This window comes from Carcharhinus amblyrhynchos, chromosome 10 (assembly GCF_965287045.1).
Source record: "Carcharhinus amblyrhynchos chromosome 10, sCarAmb.v2.hapA, whole genome shotgun sequence".
In the NCBI taxonomy this organism is placed as follows: domain Eukaryota; kingdom Metazoa; phylum Chordata; class Chondrichthyes; order Carcharhiniformes; family Carcharhinidae; genus Carcharhinus; species Carcharhinus amblyrhynchos.
The window spans coordinates 46434273-46452038 of NC_137333.1; the positions used below are offsets into that span (position 1 = coordinate 46434273).

General features: G+C 41.3%; 1 protein-coding gene across 1 annotated transcript in view; it reads right to left on the minus strand.

The window, feature by feature from the left end:
* Positions 1-17766, minus strand: part of LOC145348914 (piwi-like protein 4) — an 86820-nt gene that overhangs the window by 21635 nt on the left and 47419 nt on the right. Inside the window, exons 8-14 of the mRNA XM_080196988.1 lie at positions 16755-16952; positions 14922-15033; positions 11278-11404; positions 8945-9062; positions 6611-6722; positions 4598-4782; positions 71-143 (exon numbers count right to left, since the gene is read on the minus strand). Of these exons, the coding sequence (XP_080053114.1) occupies positions 71-143; positions 4598-4782; positions 6611-6722; positions 8945-9062; positions 11278-11404; positions 14922-15033; positions 16755-16952 (925 nt within the window). The remainder of the gene's footprint in view (positions 1-70; positions 144-4597; positions 4783-6610; positions 6723-8944; positions 9063-11277; positions 11405-14921; positions 15034-16754; positions 16953-17766) is intronic.

The following is a 17766-nucleotide window of genomic DNA, read 5'->3' on the forward strand; positions in this document are numbered from 1 at the left end:
GAAAATAATTTTGAGGAAGTTTTGTACTATCTTTAGAAGGAGTAAATAGAGATTTAGTCTGTATATTTACCAGCTGTGTACTGGACTCGATGTGTTGCCTCAAAGCTTGTATGAAAGATGTGGGACTTTCACTTACTTGGATCCTGTAAACACATAACAAAACAATCAAGGAGTAAGTGTATGAACCAATTAGTTTAACAACCCAAGATAATGAGGATAGGAAACATGTATATTCAAGCACTTTTATTGAAATAAAAGAACTTCTAATTGCCACTCCTTTTCTCGACACTTACTTCAGTTGGAAGCTGCATTTTTCTCACCTTTCTGAGTCACGCCTGCTAAGAAATGTAAAAGCTTTGGGTGCCAGCAGAAAGTTGACAGTGTAGGGCAACAGCATCTGGGGAAATGAGTTCACACCCACTTTTTACAGCATTAGCTGCCATAAAGCAAGTAAGTTTAAATGTCCAAATGCACTTTGAGAAGCCAAGAAGGTAAGTGTGTAAGTGGGTAGGTTGGAGGGTAGGATGGATAGAGTAAAAAGAAATTGTGAGGGAAGGGAAAGAAAGAAGGGCAGGATAGGGAGAAAGTGGGCGTAAGATGGGAAGAAGGTTATGATGGGGAGGGGAGGAGAGAAGGATGGTATGAGGTAGGATGAGGAGGAGGGGGTAGGATGAGGAGGGGAGGGGTACGCTGAGAAAGGGAAGGGGCTAAGATGGGGAATGGAAGGGGTAATATAGGGGAAGTGGGGAAGGAATGGGAGGGGGTTAGGAGGTGGTGAGGAATAGGATGAGAGGGGGGTAAGATGGGGAGGGGAGGGTTGAGGGCAGCATGGGAATGGGGTTATGAGGGAGTTATAATGGGGGAAGAGGATTGGGGAAGTTGGAAGAGTAGTCCATGGAGATAGTTGGGGGGTGGAGAGGGGTTAGGAACAATAGTCAGGGAGGTGTGTGTTAGTTGAGAATGGGGGAAGGTATTTGATGGTGGTTGGGAGAGTGTGGGGGTTTGTCATGGGGGGGTCAGGAGGGTGACGGAGGGTTTGGAGAGTAGTCAGGGACGAAGTCGGATGGTGGAGGAATAATCAGGAGGGTGTGGGATGTTAATCAGGTGTGGCGGGTGTAATCAGGGTGTCAGAAAGATAATTGAGGGTGCAAAGGGTAATTGGGTGTTTGAGGTCTCAGCCAGTGGGGATGTCAGGGAGGCCAGTATCATTGTTGTTCATGAGTCAGAAGTGGTTTTAATTCTTCTAATTTATCCTGGATAACGATTCTGCTAAAAGACCCAGAACCATTCAAATTTAAACTGGAATTTTGGATACTTGACAATGCAGAGTAATTACTCATCTGAAGTTCGAACTCCCCAGCAATTCCTGTGCAGCCCCTTTGTAGGAAATTCCGGGGGACCCCGGCACATCTTCTAGAATATTGCCTGGGTATGACCTATGGAGATTGAAAGTTCTGGCCATTACATTACGTATTTATTTATTTGAGTATTGCTGAAAAAAAGCATTTTGTTTACATTCATCAGGACCATCACAAGAAAGCTAATATCAGGAGAAACAACAGGTTGCCAGTCAGGCTCACAGTGTGGCATATTTTCGTGCGCTGTAAGCCATTAATAATACTACACATGGCCTTGTTCTTTGCAGACAGGAAGAACATGTACACGCATTGTACCTTTTTCTGCTGAAGATCATCAATGATAGCTATTTGCTGGTTCATTCCACAGAGCAATGCCTTGACCAATCAGAGTCAAGCTGAACTGTTCAAATTTCACACAATGCTTGGCAGTTAACTGTCAGTCATCATCAACTAGTGCACTCATCATGGCAATCTACCAATCAGATCCCAACCAATTAGCACCCTCCTCATGTGGTATAATGTTGTTTCCTGACACCGTTATTCTTGGAATTATCCTGATGAGTGTAAGATGAAAAACTTTGACAAAGTGTCTTTTTTCAACAATACTCAAAGTTCTGGATTACCAAACTGGATTATTTATTTATTATGAAAGTATTTAAAAATGTTTGCAGCACTAAAACTAAAAAATCAATAGTGATGAATCCCAGTTTGCTGAAGTGGTGCAGAAGGGCTAGATAATTGCATATGCTGCATTGCTGTTCAAACAAAAGGGAGAGGATTAAATCGCGGGCCAACTGACCTAACATTAGTAGTTGGGGAAACTTCTGGAGGCTATAATCCAGGTGAAATTGACTGTCACTTGTAGAACAAGGGGTCATAAATGACAATGAACATGAATTTGTGAAAGGCAAATCATGTCAGACAAACTTGATGGAATTGTTTGATGAAACAACAGAGAAGACTGATGAAGATAGCACAGTTGATGTTGAGTAAATGATCTTCAAAATAGGCAGATTAAATCAGTATTTATTGTTACAGAATTAGTACTTCATAATAGATTAATTATCAAAATTGATGCCTTTGGGATTAAAGAGGCAGCGGTCATGTGAATAGCAACTTGGTTAAGAGACAGACAATGGAATGCAGTGATGAATGGTTGTTTTACAGACTGGTTGGAAGTATGCAGTGGTGCCCCCATGTGTCAGGAGTAGGACCACTGCTCCTTTTGACAGATCAATGAACTGGACTTCCAAATAAGCGAGAGTAAATCATGATGAGAATAGTGGACATAATGGTGAAAACATGGAAACATGGCAAATGAAATTTAATGCAGAAAAGTGTGAAGCACTGTACTTTGGAAGGCAGAATGACAACATTAATTAAGTGGTACAGTTTTAAAGAGGGAGAGACCTGGGGCGCAATTTTCCATGCAAACTTCTGAATCCTGTTGTCAGGCTCAAATGTGAGCCAGAAGCTGCACCGTGGGAAATCTGTGTGATTTTCCCTGGAGTAAACAATTAAGATCAGTTGGCAGGATCTTGAAGTTAGAGGGCTAATCAGCAGCTTTCAAGCTTGAAAGGAGTAGTAAGCAATGACAGTGCGTGTGAGGGTTAGAAGTTATTCAAAATAGTTTCCAAATGGAGGCACCCTTTCTCAAACTTTAAAAATGGGTTTTGCAATCAAGCCACCACTTTTGGGAGAGGCCTCTGCAGGACAGCCTTTGGCTGCTGCTGCATTTAGACCAAGCAATGCCTGGAATGCTGGAGTTTTATAAACATAAACATAAGAACATAAAAAATAGGAACAGGAGTAGGCCATCTAGCCCTTCGAGCCTGCCCCGCCATTCAATAAGATCATGGCTGATCTGTCGTGGCTCAGTTCCACATTCCCGCCCTCTCCCCATAACCCTTAATCCCCTTGCCTATCAAAAACCTATCAAACTGCGTCTTAAAAATATTTAGCGAGGCAGCCTCCACCACTTCAACGGGCAGAGAATTCCAGAGATTCACCACCCTTTGAGTGAAGAAGTTCCTCCTCAACTCTGTTCTAAACCGCCCCCCTTTATCCTGAGGCTGTGCCCTCTCGTCCTACTGTCCTTTCTGAGCGGGAAGAGCCTCTCCACCTCTATCCTATCCATCCCATTCAACATCTTATACGTCTCAATGAGATCTCCCCTCATTCTTCTAAACTCTAACGAGTACAAGCCTAGTTTATTCAGCCTCTCCTCATAGTTCATATCACCAGAAACCTATCCCCGGGCATCTAAACTGACCCACACCGACCCTGGGAATCAGTGAGCGAACTAGAAACAGTAGGCCTCCACTAACCGGCAGTTACTTACTTTAATATGCCACCTGCTTTGTGTGGGCAGGTAGCCTTGCATTCGCGTAAAAACAGGAGAAATTCTCGCTGGCATTTTCAGCCGGAGTCTTAAAATGAATCTCCTACACTCTGTGCACTGCAGAGTGCACGATATGATTCATGCAAAAAATCAGGGGAGGGGGGCCTATTCCCACTGGAGAGGCCGGCAGCATAGTATTGAGCGGGCCATTGCGCATGTGCCAATCTGTCAGTGCCGAAATCGGCACATGTGCAGTAGCCCCACACAGCTGGCCAGCTCAATCGCTGGCCAGCCCCGCGACCCTATATCACTGAGCCCCCCACCCCCCCTTCTACTTGTGGGAAAGAGCTGAACTAGAGACTATCAATATAAGATAGGCAAAAAGGAATGCAGAGAAATGAGAAGAAACTACATTACCCAGACAGTGGTGTCAACATTGGACTTGCTGCCAAGGGAGTGGTTGAAGCAAATTAAATGGCTGCATTTAAGCAAAGGCCAATCAAAATTTGAGGGAGAAGGGAATCGAGGGCTGACAGGTGAGGAAAAGTGAAGGAGGTTAAACTGCAGCATAAAGACTGGCGCCACCTTCTGAGTCAAATGGCCTGTTTCTGTGCATTTTATCCTATATAGTCAGGATATCAAAACTCATAGTAACCTGTTCTCAATATTCTATTGTCGAATGCAGGGCGAAGAGCCATTCATGTTGATAACCTTGAATATTAAATTAATATATTGACTGACTCAACAAGGCAATATTTGCACTATTGTTGGAAACATTTCCAATGGGTAACATGTTGCTCCAGTAATGTTGACTCCTAGAATGCACCTCCCCTTTGATTATAAGACAGTGAATAGTGTCAATTTTAAACTATATGAATAACTGTTTGTCTAGACTTACATTTTTGGATTCTCAACTGAAAAGCCCATTGGTGGTCCCACTTTTTTAAGACATCCCAAAAGTTTCCCAACAGTTTCACAATTTCTTTGACTGAAAACTATCAGCCAGTCTTGAAGTGGCCGGCTGCCAATAATCCTTGAGTTTCGGGTATCTCTGGACCAGTCTGCTGGTGACACTGGCTGGCACTGGAAATGGAAAATAGAAAGGAAAAATGGTTTATATTAAATTATGTAATATCTTTTATTAAAATCACTTATAACATATGGCACATAAACAAGCCAAATGTCCAAACAAGTCCATATAAGTGCTTGTGTTCCAATCCCTTTCTCATCTAACTCTATCAGTACTGAGATCCAAGCTTTCCTATATGGCTGTGTATCTATCTCTTAAATACATCTACACCATTTGTTCAACTACTCCCTGTGATAGTGAGTTCCATATTCCTGTCATTTTCAGAGGAAAGGTATTCTTCTGAATCCCTTATTGATTTCTTGGTGACTATCTTACATTAAAGGGCTCCAGTTGGGCACTTCCCTGCAAGTGAAGCACTATCTCTACCACAAAATCAGTCTCAAACGCAACATTGATGCTAGCAGTATGGAATCCCTGATGATCTAAAATCACACAAGCGCACTGCAGACCAGTATCAGAGCAGCCCACTTGGTGTTCCGCGCTGCGAGACTGCTTGCTCGCATGTGTATGGTGTGCAAACGCTAGAGATATCAGAAGAGATTCTATTATGATGTCAAAATACATGTGACACTCGATTTGATGCTCATTTCAGTCACTTGTTCTGTGCATGTTCACTGAATGTCTGTGCTAATCACAGCTGAACAGGCATTCAGAAGCACACGAGACCTCCATAAATAGCTTTCTTTAATGGGCTAGCCACCAATGTGTAGGGAAGGCTCTTTTGACTTACTAATGCTGAAGTAAAGTGCTGTGGATTTTGCTTGGAGAAGTTTTGGACAGCTACTGCTTTCATTCACGGAGGTAACATGATTTGGTGAACCATATCTGCACAAGGTATGGGGGGCTGTGGTCACAGTATCTCTGGGTCTGCAACATGATCAACAATTAGAGCAAAAGTTGCAAAGGAGGAGGAAAATTCTCCACAGAAGGCCTTATCTGCCATGAGGTTACCAAAGACCACCACTTCTACTCTATCCATGCCTAAAAGCAACTCAAGTTCAGTAAAAGGTGAGTGACAAAATTCCACCACTTCTTTCAACCTGGCCTGGAGCCTGGTACAGGCAGAGAGGATGATGTCATCAGCAGTTGTCACAGTAGCACTGAACATTACTGCATCTTTTTTCAGGTGGAAGAGGTAATATTTCTAACATATTGTTTTCACCCTCAATACAAAAATGCAGGATGTTCTTCCTTTATTCTATCCCTTCCTATTTCATTCACATTTAAGCCAGTTCCATTTTTTTGTAGATCCTTTTCCACTATCTAACTAGTTCAAAGCCTTTGCCTCCTCTATGTTTACCCTTTCTGGTAGAACTAGTCCCTTTCTGGTAGAACTAGTCCCATTCTGATTCAGGTGAAGCCCATCTCTACAGTGCAGCCCCTTCCTGACTGATTGGTACCAATGATCAATAAAAAGCAAGTCCTTTTTTAGACATCAGTCATTGACCTATGTGTTGACATGTCTGTCTCTATGCCATTTTCAGATTGCTTGGGCAATAATTCAGTGATTATCACCCTCTAGGCAATACTGATCATAACTGTGGAAGAATTAATTTGATTTCAGTGCCTAAAAGTGTGATAGGATCACATCTCATACACTAATTCCAACTTTTTTGTCCTAATGCTTTGGCGTAAAATATAGATATTAAGAATACTGTTTACAGAGGACCAGGGCATCAAACTTCAAAAATAAATCGTTACAGACAATATTACATTTTTAATGCATTGAATAATTCACAGAAATATAAGCTTAATTGCACAATTCAGCACTATGATATTTTTGGAAATAAAATCATAAGGTAACAGAAGGTGGTTACTCACAGAATGATCAAACATATGAATTTTCTCAATTGGAAGGACACGGCCCGCCAACGAGATCTGTTCATCAAGACGTAATCCCCAACCTTCTAACTCAGTCCGTGCTACTTGATTTCTGCAAAAAGCATTGTCAGAATGTTATTTCTTTTATTATGCATCTGCTCTTAAAGTATCGAGTTGGGTTTGATTTTCTTCTTGGAAATGGGAAACAGGAGCCAGATCTATTTTTGTGTAAAAAAATCTGTCCCCAGTGGGAAACCGATTGGGTGTCAGATTATTCGTGGTTAAGCTCTTAATTGATTGGAGATGTGTTTCCTGTCCAATTCCAGTTACTGGGGGAAAGTTTCAGGCATCCAAGGCAGTCAACAGAGATTGCTGGTTGTCTTGAGGGGGTTTGTGCCATTGTACCACAGGGAGCCAAGATGGTGAAAAGAACCCTGAGATCCGGCACCCCAAAGGAAAGAAGTCCTCTACCGGGAAGATGACACAGGAAGATGCCACATTAACATTGGTAAAGAGGGAATCTGTCACCTGGGCAATGCACCAAGGTGCAGTCACCTGAGAGATGTAACCAAGATTCACAGCTAATGAGGGCGCAGATATCTGTGATCATCCACCTACAGTATCACAGTATCCTTCAGCATTAGTTCTCAGCCATTTATAGGCTTCTTTGCCTCTGGCTTTGGATTTTGGGCACAAGATAGTGTCTCCACTTCCTTCATATCCCTTTCCCTCTCCTGATGCCCAGTGCTCTATCCTTGTTGTGCAGGCTATTGTTCCTCCTCTTCAATGGCATCAATTTGGATGCAACACACAGTTCCATCTGAGGAATCTAAACACCCTTTCCCACTGCACCAATCTGTGAACTGACAGAGTTCTTAACTCTGGTCCCTTCCCCATTCTGTGTTGCATTGTTGCAATTTTAACTTAAAGGATTAAGCTCTTTAAATTTTCAAAAGGCTTTTTACTTACCTTTTTAAACTATTCCCACCTTCATGACTTGCCCCAGACATGATCCTCACATCCATGCAATTGGATTGACCCAGACAACTGCTAAATCCTGGCCACCTCCAGGAAAGTTGTGGGAGATAGGCTTTTAATAAGCCTGTAATTGGTCTGATGATTACTGCAGATAAGTTCTGAGGTCCATGCTCTGCCCCACCTTTGCAAATATTGGGAAGGCCAATAATGGACATGTGACTTTATTTCTCTATTCTGGTCTGACTGGTGCTGGGGAAATCCAGTTCATTTTCATTGGAGGTAGGGGTAGGGCAGAAGGGTGGGACTAACTCCATCATACTTTCAAAAGCTGACATAAGAATGAGCTGAATGTCTCCCTTCTGTGCTGCGTCATTCTATAATTCTCTATGTTTCTCAATGGGCCTTCTACATACTCTTGCTAAATTACAGTTGTCTTTTCTTAATTTAACTACTGCTTCAATGTGGTGCCTTCTTAGTAGCTCCAGCAGAGGCAGGCTGTTTACATTGCTGCTCTGACTGCTGAAAATTGTCTGACCATATCTGGACCTTGGAGCACATGACGGAACCCTCCCCATAAAGAGTATTCCAATGACAACTGTGCAAGAGCAGAAACAGAAAGAGAAAATGCTGGAAATACTCAGCAGGAATCAGCATCTATGAACAGTGAACGAGAGTCAATGGGTGAGATTCTCTGGCCTCCCAGCTGCATGTTTCCTGCCGGGAGGAGATAGCACCATGTTTGCTAGTGGTAGGATTCTCTGGTTCTGCTGCTGTCCATGGGAATTCCCATTGACATCACCTCACGGATCGGGGGGTGTGTTGCTAGTGGGACCAGAGAATTCCGCCGACATGAACAGCCGAAGAATTATGACCAATATTTCAGGTCAATCACCTTTCAGCAGAGCGCTTGTGCTCACTTGTGAATAATGAATCACCAGGTGAAAACTCAATTAGTTGTTTAACTGGTAAAATTATAAGTAAGATTGTCACTAAGTCATCTTGCTGAAATTGTACATTTCAATGCAAAAAACTTTATTAATTGCTGTAGGACTAAGTAAATAGCAGCTAGTGCATTTGGGGATTTTCTTATGTGAGCCTGAGGCTGTTGATATCATTTTGGGTGAGTAGAGAAAGTTTTATACACCATGTAAGTGTGGTAAGATTGATCCAAGCTGCCCATTGCTTTCACTGAATCCCTAAATTGAAGTGTTTTATTTCCAGTGCAATGTACCTTATCTTCTTCAATGTTAACATCTATAACAACAGACCAATCCACAAAATACTGTTTAACTGCTGTTTTTCCAAACTTACATTTAAAAATGAAGCTAAACATTTGTCCTATGAACTATGTTTTACCTCTGAATATTATCTATCAGATCATGAAGTCGCTGCTGCCTTTTCTGAGGTGTCAGCTGTGTTTCTGAAGCCAGATCTTTCATTATACGAAAATCAGAACGAGCTTGGTTACTTAGCCCTATAGAAAGAAATTTGGCAAAATGAATCAATCTGGCTATTTGTAGGAGTGAAATGAACCTCAATTAGAATTTCACTTCTCTGTAGGTTATTCTGGTGACATCAGTCATGGGGAAGGTGCTCCACTCCAAATGGTGAGCATACCCAGGATCCATACTAAAGCTGTCTGATCCAAGAAATCATACAACAAATTGCAGACAAGTTTAAAAGTCTGGTGAAATATTAACCCTTCGTTCAATAAGTGTGAAAATAAAGACCATGGTTCCAAAATTCTTGTAGGGCCACTCACCCAACAGAAGATTGGTAGAGTGGGCCTCAAATTGGTTCGAGTGGAAAGAAACAAACTCTCCTAAAACTCAGAGTGAAGTGGAGATCTTGTTAAATCCTTACAATCAAGTAAGTTCTTTCTGACTCCAAATGCAGTTTTTTAAACAGAAAATTGATTCCCTCTGGAATGGATTAACATTGACAAGAAAGGAGTAATGATAGACCTTAACTAGGAAGAGTGTCTCTGAGGCTTTGTAAGAATCAAACCTAGGGTAACTTGAGAACTTATCCACTCAGAGACTGAGAAGGTTCCAGAGATATGGAAGACTTTGGGAGGATTTAAACAAAAGGATAAGAATTTTAAATGTACATAAGAACATAAGAAATAGGAGCAGGAGTAGGCCATCTAGCCCTTCGAGCCTGCCCCGCCATTCAATAAGATCATGGCTGATCTGTCGTGGCTCAGTTCCACATTCCCGCCCTCTCCCCATAACCGTTAATCCCCTCGCTTATCAAAAACCCATCAACCCGCGTCTTAAAAATATTTAGTGAGGCAGCCTCCACCACTTCAACAGGCAGAGAATTCCAGAGATTCATCACCCTTTGAGTGAAGAAGTTCCTCCTCCACTCCGTTCTAAACCGCCCCCCCCTTTATCTTGAGGCTATGCCCCCTAGTCCTACTGTCCTTTCTGAGCGGGAAGAGTCTCTCCACCTCTATCCTATCCATCCCATTCATCATCTTATATGTCTCAATGAGATCTCCCCTCATTCTTCTAAACTCTAATGTAATGCATTGTAAGGTTGCAAATGCAGTGATAAATTGCAAATACAGAAAACATAGGGGTGAAATTTTGAGGATGGTGTGATACAGGCCTATGGTTATGCTGAATCTATCTATAGATCCACTAATCTTTTGTACATGATTCCTCATGTCTCTCACATATATGCTGTCATTATGTTAGTGCCTAATATTTTAAATTTGGAAAGTGTCTATGCAATTTAATGTATATCTATCTCAATTATTGCTATTATTCATTAATACTTAGTTTATTCCATATCCGTAGCACCAGCTGACTTTGTCCTTGTCTCATCTAATCTGTTGCTGAAATCCTCATTCATGCCTTTTCCACCTCTTGGCCTCACGATTTCAATATACTCCTTGCTGGTATTTCACATTAAACACTCAGTAAACTTGAGATCACTGAAGACTCTGCTGCCTATATCGTAACTTGAACCAAATCAAATTCACCTGTCATCCTGTGTTATCCCTGTGACGTTCCTGACATGCACTGACTCCTTAACCAAACAAATTTGCATCTTTGTTTTTAGATCTCTCCATGACCCCATCTCTATCTTCATAATCTGCTCAACCATCTGAATTATCCGCACTCCTCTAATTCTGGTTTATTGGTTCAATTGTAATCTCTCCATCATCTGTTTTTGTGGCTTCTGTTGCATTGGCCCTAAGTTCTAGTTTTCCTTCCCAATCCTCCCTTCCTCCCTACCTCACTTTTCTCCCTTTATTCACTCCTTGAAACCAACCTCCTCGACCAAGTTCTTGGTCATCAGATCTAATATTCCCTTTCATGGCTCAGTGACATTTTTCTATTGCTCCTGTGAAGTACCTCATGATGTTTTATAACATTACGAGTGGCTATATAAAGATGTTATTATTAGCTACACCTGTCAAAAGTAAAGCTAGAATTTCTGGTGCCTAACTTCTCAAATAATTACAAAACAATAAGAAAGCAATTGTCTGTCTTTTAGCTATGAAAGCTGACAGCATACTGGTAGACAGATCAGCTTAAAACTGGACAACCAATGACAGATTCAGACTTAACAAAAATGTAATGAGTAAGTTACTGTATAAGTAACTGATTCAGTTATGCTGAGCAACTGAATCAGCATTCATGTGAAGAATGTCTTTTTGGAAAGAAATGTTTTGTTACCTGTGAGAAAGCAGAACTCTGGAATGAGGTGAGCTATACGTGGAGCCACATCTTTGACACAATTTTTACTTTTTAACTGGCTGACTAACATTGGCTGATTCAGGTCAGTGATGGAGGCATCATATTGCTGCATAGACAAAAAATTAAGATGCTATCAAACAAAACATATTTAGTGTCAAAACAAACACGTAATGGGTGAAATTCATGATGGAGTGGTGCAAAATAGTTGATAGCAAATTTCAGCCTGTTTTATATAGCTACTGATTTTGAAAATTTTACTTTTAAGTGTTCATAGTCAATGACTTTCATCTGAGGGGTAGCTTTCTTCGAATGTGCACCAGTAATGAGGAACTTTTCTCACCCTCTATGTGCATCAGAAAATCAACTTTGCACCCCATAATTTACTGTCCACTTGCATAAAAGGTTATGTACAGTTCACCCAAAGTGTCTGAGATTAACAAAGTTGCATGCACCTTAAGGGACTAACACAGGCACATGAAACTAATTTGTCCATGTAGGTGCCTTATGGCCACCCGAAATGAACATAAACACCACTTTGGCATTGAGCTCCTGTGCTCATTTCAAACCCAGACTCCTAAATTTTTCAAAATTTGAGAAGCATAAGCGATGGCTGGTATTTCCTAATCTTCGGGTGCCTTAGTGATGACTCCTTTCAGGGCACCACTGAAGGCTACTTTAAATAGGTCCAAAATGTGGAAAATTTAAAGTATTTTCTTGAGTCAGATTGGCAGGAATGTTTATCCTGACTGCACTAAAGATCTATATGCTGCTAAAAGCCTGTTCTGACCCTCCCATCAATCATGCTGCCCTACCCCCTCAAAAAAAAACATGCTTGTGGTCTCAGCCTCTATACAGGCCTACATTTTGTAAAGCCTTGGCAGACTAGCTGTGTTGAGACTGCTGATCTGTATGTGCAGATTTATTCTGAAGATGTATTTATTAGCCTTTAGGCCATAACATTCCTGCAGCAAGTTTGGAGTACTGGGGAATTTAGACCTCAAGGATACATTAAGCTGCATGTCAATCTATTTCACACATGAACCGATCTTTGCTCTGACTTTCAGCTCCACTGTGCCCTGTAAATGCACATGTGAATAAAGAATGAAAATAGGCTATTCGGTCCCTCGAGCCAGCTCTGCCATTCGATAAGGTCATGGGTATTTTGACAGTGGCATTGAGGCTACTTTCCTGTCTATCCCCTATACCTTTTGATTCCTTTGTCAATCAAAAATCTAGCTAACCCAGCATTAAAAATATTCATTATCCTTGCCTCTACCACTCTCTGGTGAAGAGAACTCCAGGCTAATGACTCTCTTGAAAGTAAAACATCTCGTCTTAAAAGGTTATTAAATATGGGCTGCACCGTTGCACCTGCAAACTGCTTTATGCGTCCAAGTTAGATATCCTTTTGCTTCAAATAAAAACAAAGTGCTCGAAACATCTGGCAGCTATATCTCTAGAGAAAGAAAGAAACTTAACAGCTTAATTTTAGTGGCTCAAATGTAACAGGAAAGGAGATGGAGTGGACAGCTGCAGTGGGCTGTCACCATCACCATCCAACTCTCCCAATCTCAGGCTCTAGAGTTATCCACTTTCTGTTTGGGCTGGCAGTGCCAGAGGTTCACCTACCGTCTTTAATTGGAAACCACCAAGATTAGACCATTGCTGGCAAGTGTGGACTCAGGACTCACTATTTACGCCAACATCAGGTTGCAAAGCCTGCAATAAAATTCTACTGAATGTTTTAGGTCCAAGGTCTTTCATTAGAGCAGGTTCCTGAAATGTTAATTTTGTTTCCTTCGCCACAAATGCTGCCAGACTTGGTGAGTATTTTCAGCATTTCAGATTTCCAACACCTGCAGTATTTTGCTTTTGTATTTCTTCAACTTCATTTACTACTTTACTATTCCTGGTTATTGTTACCAAGTCTCCCCGTCAATATTTTTGGTCTTTCCAGAAGCTCAAATAGTTGCTGGCCTCATACTTTAATCACATTTAAATGATACATTCCTTTATTTTCCACCTAGCACAATTCTATGTTTGCCCCTAATTGGGCTAGCTCCTTTATGATAGCTAAAACGGTGCAGGAAACTATGAATAAGGATACATATAATTCCATCATGGAAATCTGTGAATTCAACTTTGGGCAGAATTTTCTTTAAAAAATTCTAAGTGTTGAACGGGTGAGAAAACGATAGGTTTTCTTGCCAATTTATTCAGCAACAGTCGTAATGCAAATTTATGTCACAGAAGTGTCTTGTGATTCCTGCCACTGGGAGGAGATGGAGACTCAGCTGGCACCCTGATCTCCCAATATACTGTGTCGCTGTGTAAGGAGCCTCTCCCACCAGGTTCCAAACCTTATCATGTTCCACCCAACAGGCTCTGCCACCTCGAACCCCCTCCTCACCACTCCCGCTCAAACCCTGCCACCTTGGCAGTCCAGGGTGCCCAGTGAGCAGTGCTCCATGGATTGCCTGGCCCTGCCCCGATCACCCAGCAGGCTTCAATGGATTTCTGGTACAGTCAGCCTTTCACCCAGTTCTGACAAGAGACGGAATAATTTATTTAAATCTATCATAATACTTATTTCTATGTGCTTGGTGAGCCCAGTGCTCAATCATACTGGTTCACTTGCCTTTGCAGCCTTGCAAGGAGATGTTCTCCCTGTCGAGGAAAATATCTGCTCCCCATGAATGGGAAACAGTTGTGTTATCCTCGCTAGTAGAGGCTGCTGAGGCCAGAGGCTATTGGGGCCCAAAAGGTGCCCCATGGGTACTGCCAGCCTGGCAGTGTCAGTCTGCCACCTTGGCAATGCCCATTGTGTATCTTGGCATTGCCCATGGGGCATTGCCGGGGGCCAGGGCCTAAGGAGGGGCTATGGAGGGGGCCCGAAAGGGACAGGGCCTGGATGGGATGTGGCCTACGGGGATCCACTGCCTCTCTGCCATAGATCATATGTGGGGGGGAAGGGACCCTCTGCTGCTCTGCATTAGTAAGGGTGGATGGAGAGGGGAGAGGTCTACTGCTGCTCTGCCTGTGATTGGTGGGGGGGGGGGGGGCGGGGGGGGGGGCAGAATCTATCTGGGCAGCAAAGGAGTGCGGGGGCGATATTTTCAGGTGGTGTTGGGCTTGCGATCAGCTGTGGGTCCCCACAATTGTGGGGGCAAGGGAACTCAGTTGAGGCTGACTCCAACAGCAGCGGCCTGACAGCTCTCCCTGTCTTAGCCACAGAAGTCTGCACATGCACAATAGCTTCCTCTGCTGCCTGATCAGGCTGGCTGCTGAGTCTAGTCCTGCCCACTCCCTCTAGCAGCTAGAAACAGTCTTGCCCATTTTTTTCATGAACTAAGTCATGAGATTGGGAGTAAAAACTCACCCAAAAACGGATCTGCAAGTATCCTATTTTCACGCAAGCTGGACACTTTGAAATTTTTGCCCATTATGTGTCTTGATAACAACACAAAGCATATAGGTAAATTCTATTTCCAAAGAATTTACATATGTGCTCCTCATGTGCTGATATAAAATTCTTGTATATTTGAAGTCCAGCGCTAACCAGTTTATTGACCTCACTGATCAAAAAAATGTACCTAGTTTTATTACTGGTTTATTTTTCCCACCTGTGAATAATAATCAATGTAAGTGATTTCAGTTCCATCTGCCTTTTTGAATACATTGGTAGGTTTCACAGACCAGTCAATATCATCAATGCGATAAGTTTTATTATTATATCTAGGAAACAGAAACAGTGCATTACTCTCAAAACCTTTTAAAAATCAAATGATGGTCTAGATTTCCCTTTAAGCTATGCCAGCTTCTCGGCAAATTCAATAAAAGAACAGCAGGTAATTTTTTTGCCAACTCCTGTGCTTGCTCTCCACTCCACTGGCATAATCATTGAACTGATAGCAAGCATGTCTGTTCAAATATGGATGCGCACATAATAATATACAAATGCCAGAAAAATATTATCTTTCTCATTATTAATACTCAGCAATGCTGGACAGAGAGGAGGCTTGCTCATCCCTGAAATCAAATGCTAGTAAGACAGGTAGAAGCATCCCTTCAGATTACTGCTTAGGATCTTTAAACTTAGCAGTTTTTAATTTCTTCAAATGAATGCACTTAGGAAAATGGCCATGCAATATTGCAGGAGACCTCCAGGCCATTCCCTGCAGTACAAGTGTGGGGTCAAAAGCCAGGATTAGGATGCATTCTTAAAGTGGATCGAAATCTTGCTCTTCTTATCTCCATTAACACATCAGTAAATGGAAAATCTAATATTAATTTTCTGTAACAATACACGTTAATGTCTTCAAATCTTTAGGACTGAAATGATGTTGAATCTCTGCTCTGAAGACAATAGAGTCCAATACAGTCATCCTAATTTCTGCAATACAAGAAGACCAGCTTGACACCAACAATAGTGAGAAAGAATTCAAAAAGATACCCACAAATTCCTAATATTTTGATTCATTGGTTGTATTATAAACTTTTGAAGGGCATTAATTTGTTCTGACGCTAACTTGAAAGTTTTCACTAAAAATGATGAGTGGCATTGCTCTCAGTTTATCTCTTAGCTTGATGTGCAGTCACATTTATGAAGGTTTGTTTATGACCTTGTGACATTATTACTGCATGTTTCACAACAAATAATTGACATTAATATACAAAAAATACCATACCAGTTGCTCAACACTGAAGAATTATACTTGCATTTTTATATGTGAAATATCTACTGAGCTTTCTCTTTCAGGAATTACAACACAGCAAGTATAATCTATGGAATCACAATCAACGTCAAAAAAAGTAGAAGATCTAACCCAGAATTTATTACTACTTCGGGCAACTAAGCTAACTGATGAACTTAACTGAGAAATATGAACTGAAGACAGCAGTACCAGAAATGCTGCAATTCAGCTGGATTTATTAGTTGCAATTTCAGTTATTAAGTGAGTAATAAGGATTGTAATTTCTATTTGATTTTGATTGTCTTCTTTGTAGTTACGATTTTTTATCGGTGTAATTTCAAAAATATTTTAATCTATATTGTTATTATTACTATCACATCAAATTAGGATGATAAACACTTGCATGCCAATAGCAAGGGAGACACAGTGGTAAGCATTGCTGCCTCACAGCGCCAGGTAGCTGGGTTTGATTCCTGGCTTGGGTCACTGTATGTGTGAAATCTGCACGTTCTCCCTATGTCTGCATGGGTTTCCTCTGGGTGCTCCGGTTTCCTCCCATAATCTGAAAGACGTGCTGGTTAAGTGCATTGGCCTTGCTAAATTCTCCCTCAGTGTATTCAAATAGGTGCCAAAGTGCAATGACTAGGGGGCTAGTAACTTCATTGCAGTGTTAATGTAAGCCTACTTGTGACACTAATAAATAAACTTAAACATTGTAATGGTTCCACTTTTCTGTTTTTTTGAAAGAACTTTTTTGCTTACCTTGTAAGGACAATGAATCCCACTAATTCTTTCATACAGATATCAATAAAATTATTGTCACCAGTTCTGTTGTATAGTTCAGTCATGAAGTCTAATACTGTTTCACTACGTAGAACCTTATGGCTTACATCAACAGACAATAAGATTTTGGTCTCATATCTCAAGATTGAAGCAGAAAAGCCTGGCCATAGAATCAACCTGAAATTGGAAAATGCATAAAATTTAAATATCTTCAGATCTATCGAACCGAAATATAACAATACTAATTTACAATAATACTAACAATCCACTAAACAATTTGCAGTAATGTTGATATTCTAACTTCAATGTTTCCTGGATGCAGTTCTCTCCATATGGACTTTGGAGTTAAAAAGTTGGATACTTCAAGTTGTATATAAATCAACCTAATCCCACCACAAACATTTAGCTCTTAGCTTTATACTGTTTCACATTGTCTTCTCAGTCACATCTTTACACCTAATCTCTCCCATACGTTTTCTTTTATGGCTATTCACATTTTGGATGTTTTTCTAGACTTGGATTGGACAATGGTCTCAGGATAAGGAGTCAGCCATTTAAGACTAAAGAGACATTTCCTTATCCAGAGGGTGGTGAACTTTTGAAATTCTCTGCACAAGGACTATGGATGCTCAGTCTGTGACTGTATTCAAGACTAAAATCAAGAGTTATGGCCACCAAGGAAATCAAGGGAAATTAAGATAGAGCAAGAAAATGGTCTTGATGTAGAAGTTTAGCTATTAGCGTAATAAAACGCAGGGCAGACTCAGTAGGTGGTATGATCTAATCTGCTCCTATTTCTTATGTTCTGCCTTGTGACCAATCCCAGCTTGAATCCTTCTTGAATAATCCCAGTATTACCCTCTGTGCCCCACATAGCATTTTCCGAAAGGCCCTTTGAGGTAATCATCATTGCTTCGTTATGAGCAGCAACCATTCTTGTTCCATTCTTGAAAATTCTTGCCCAACATGTCCACTGAGTGTTACCTCACCA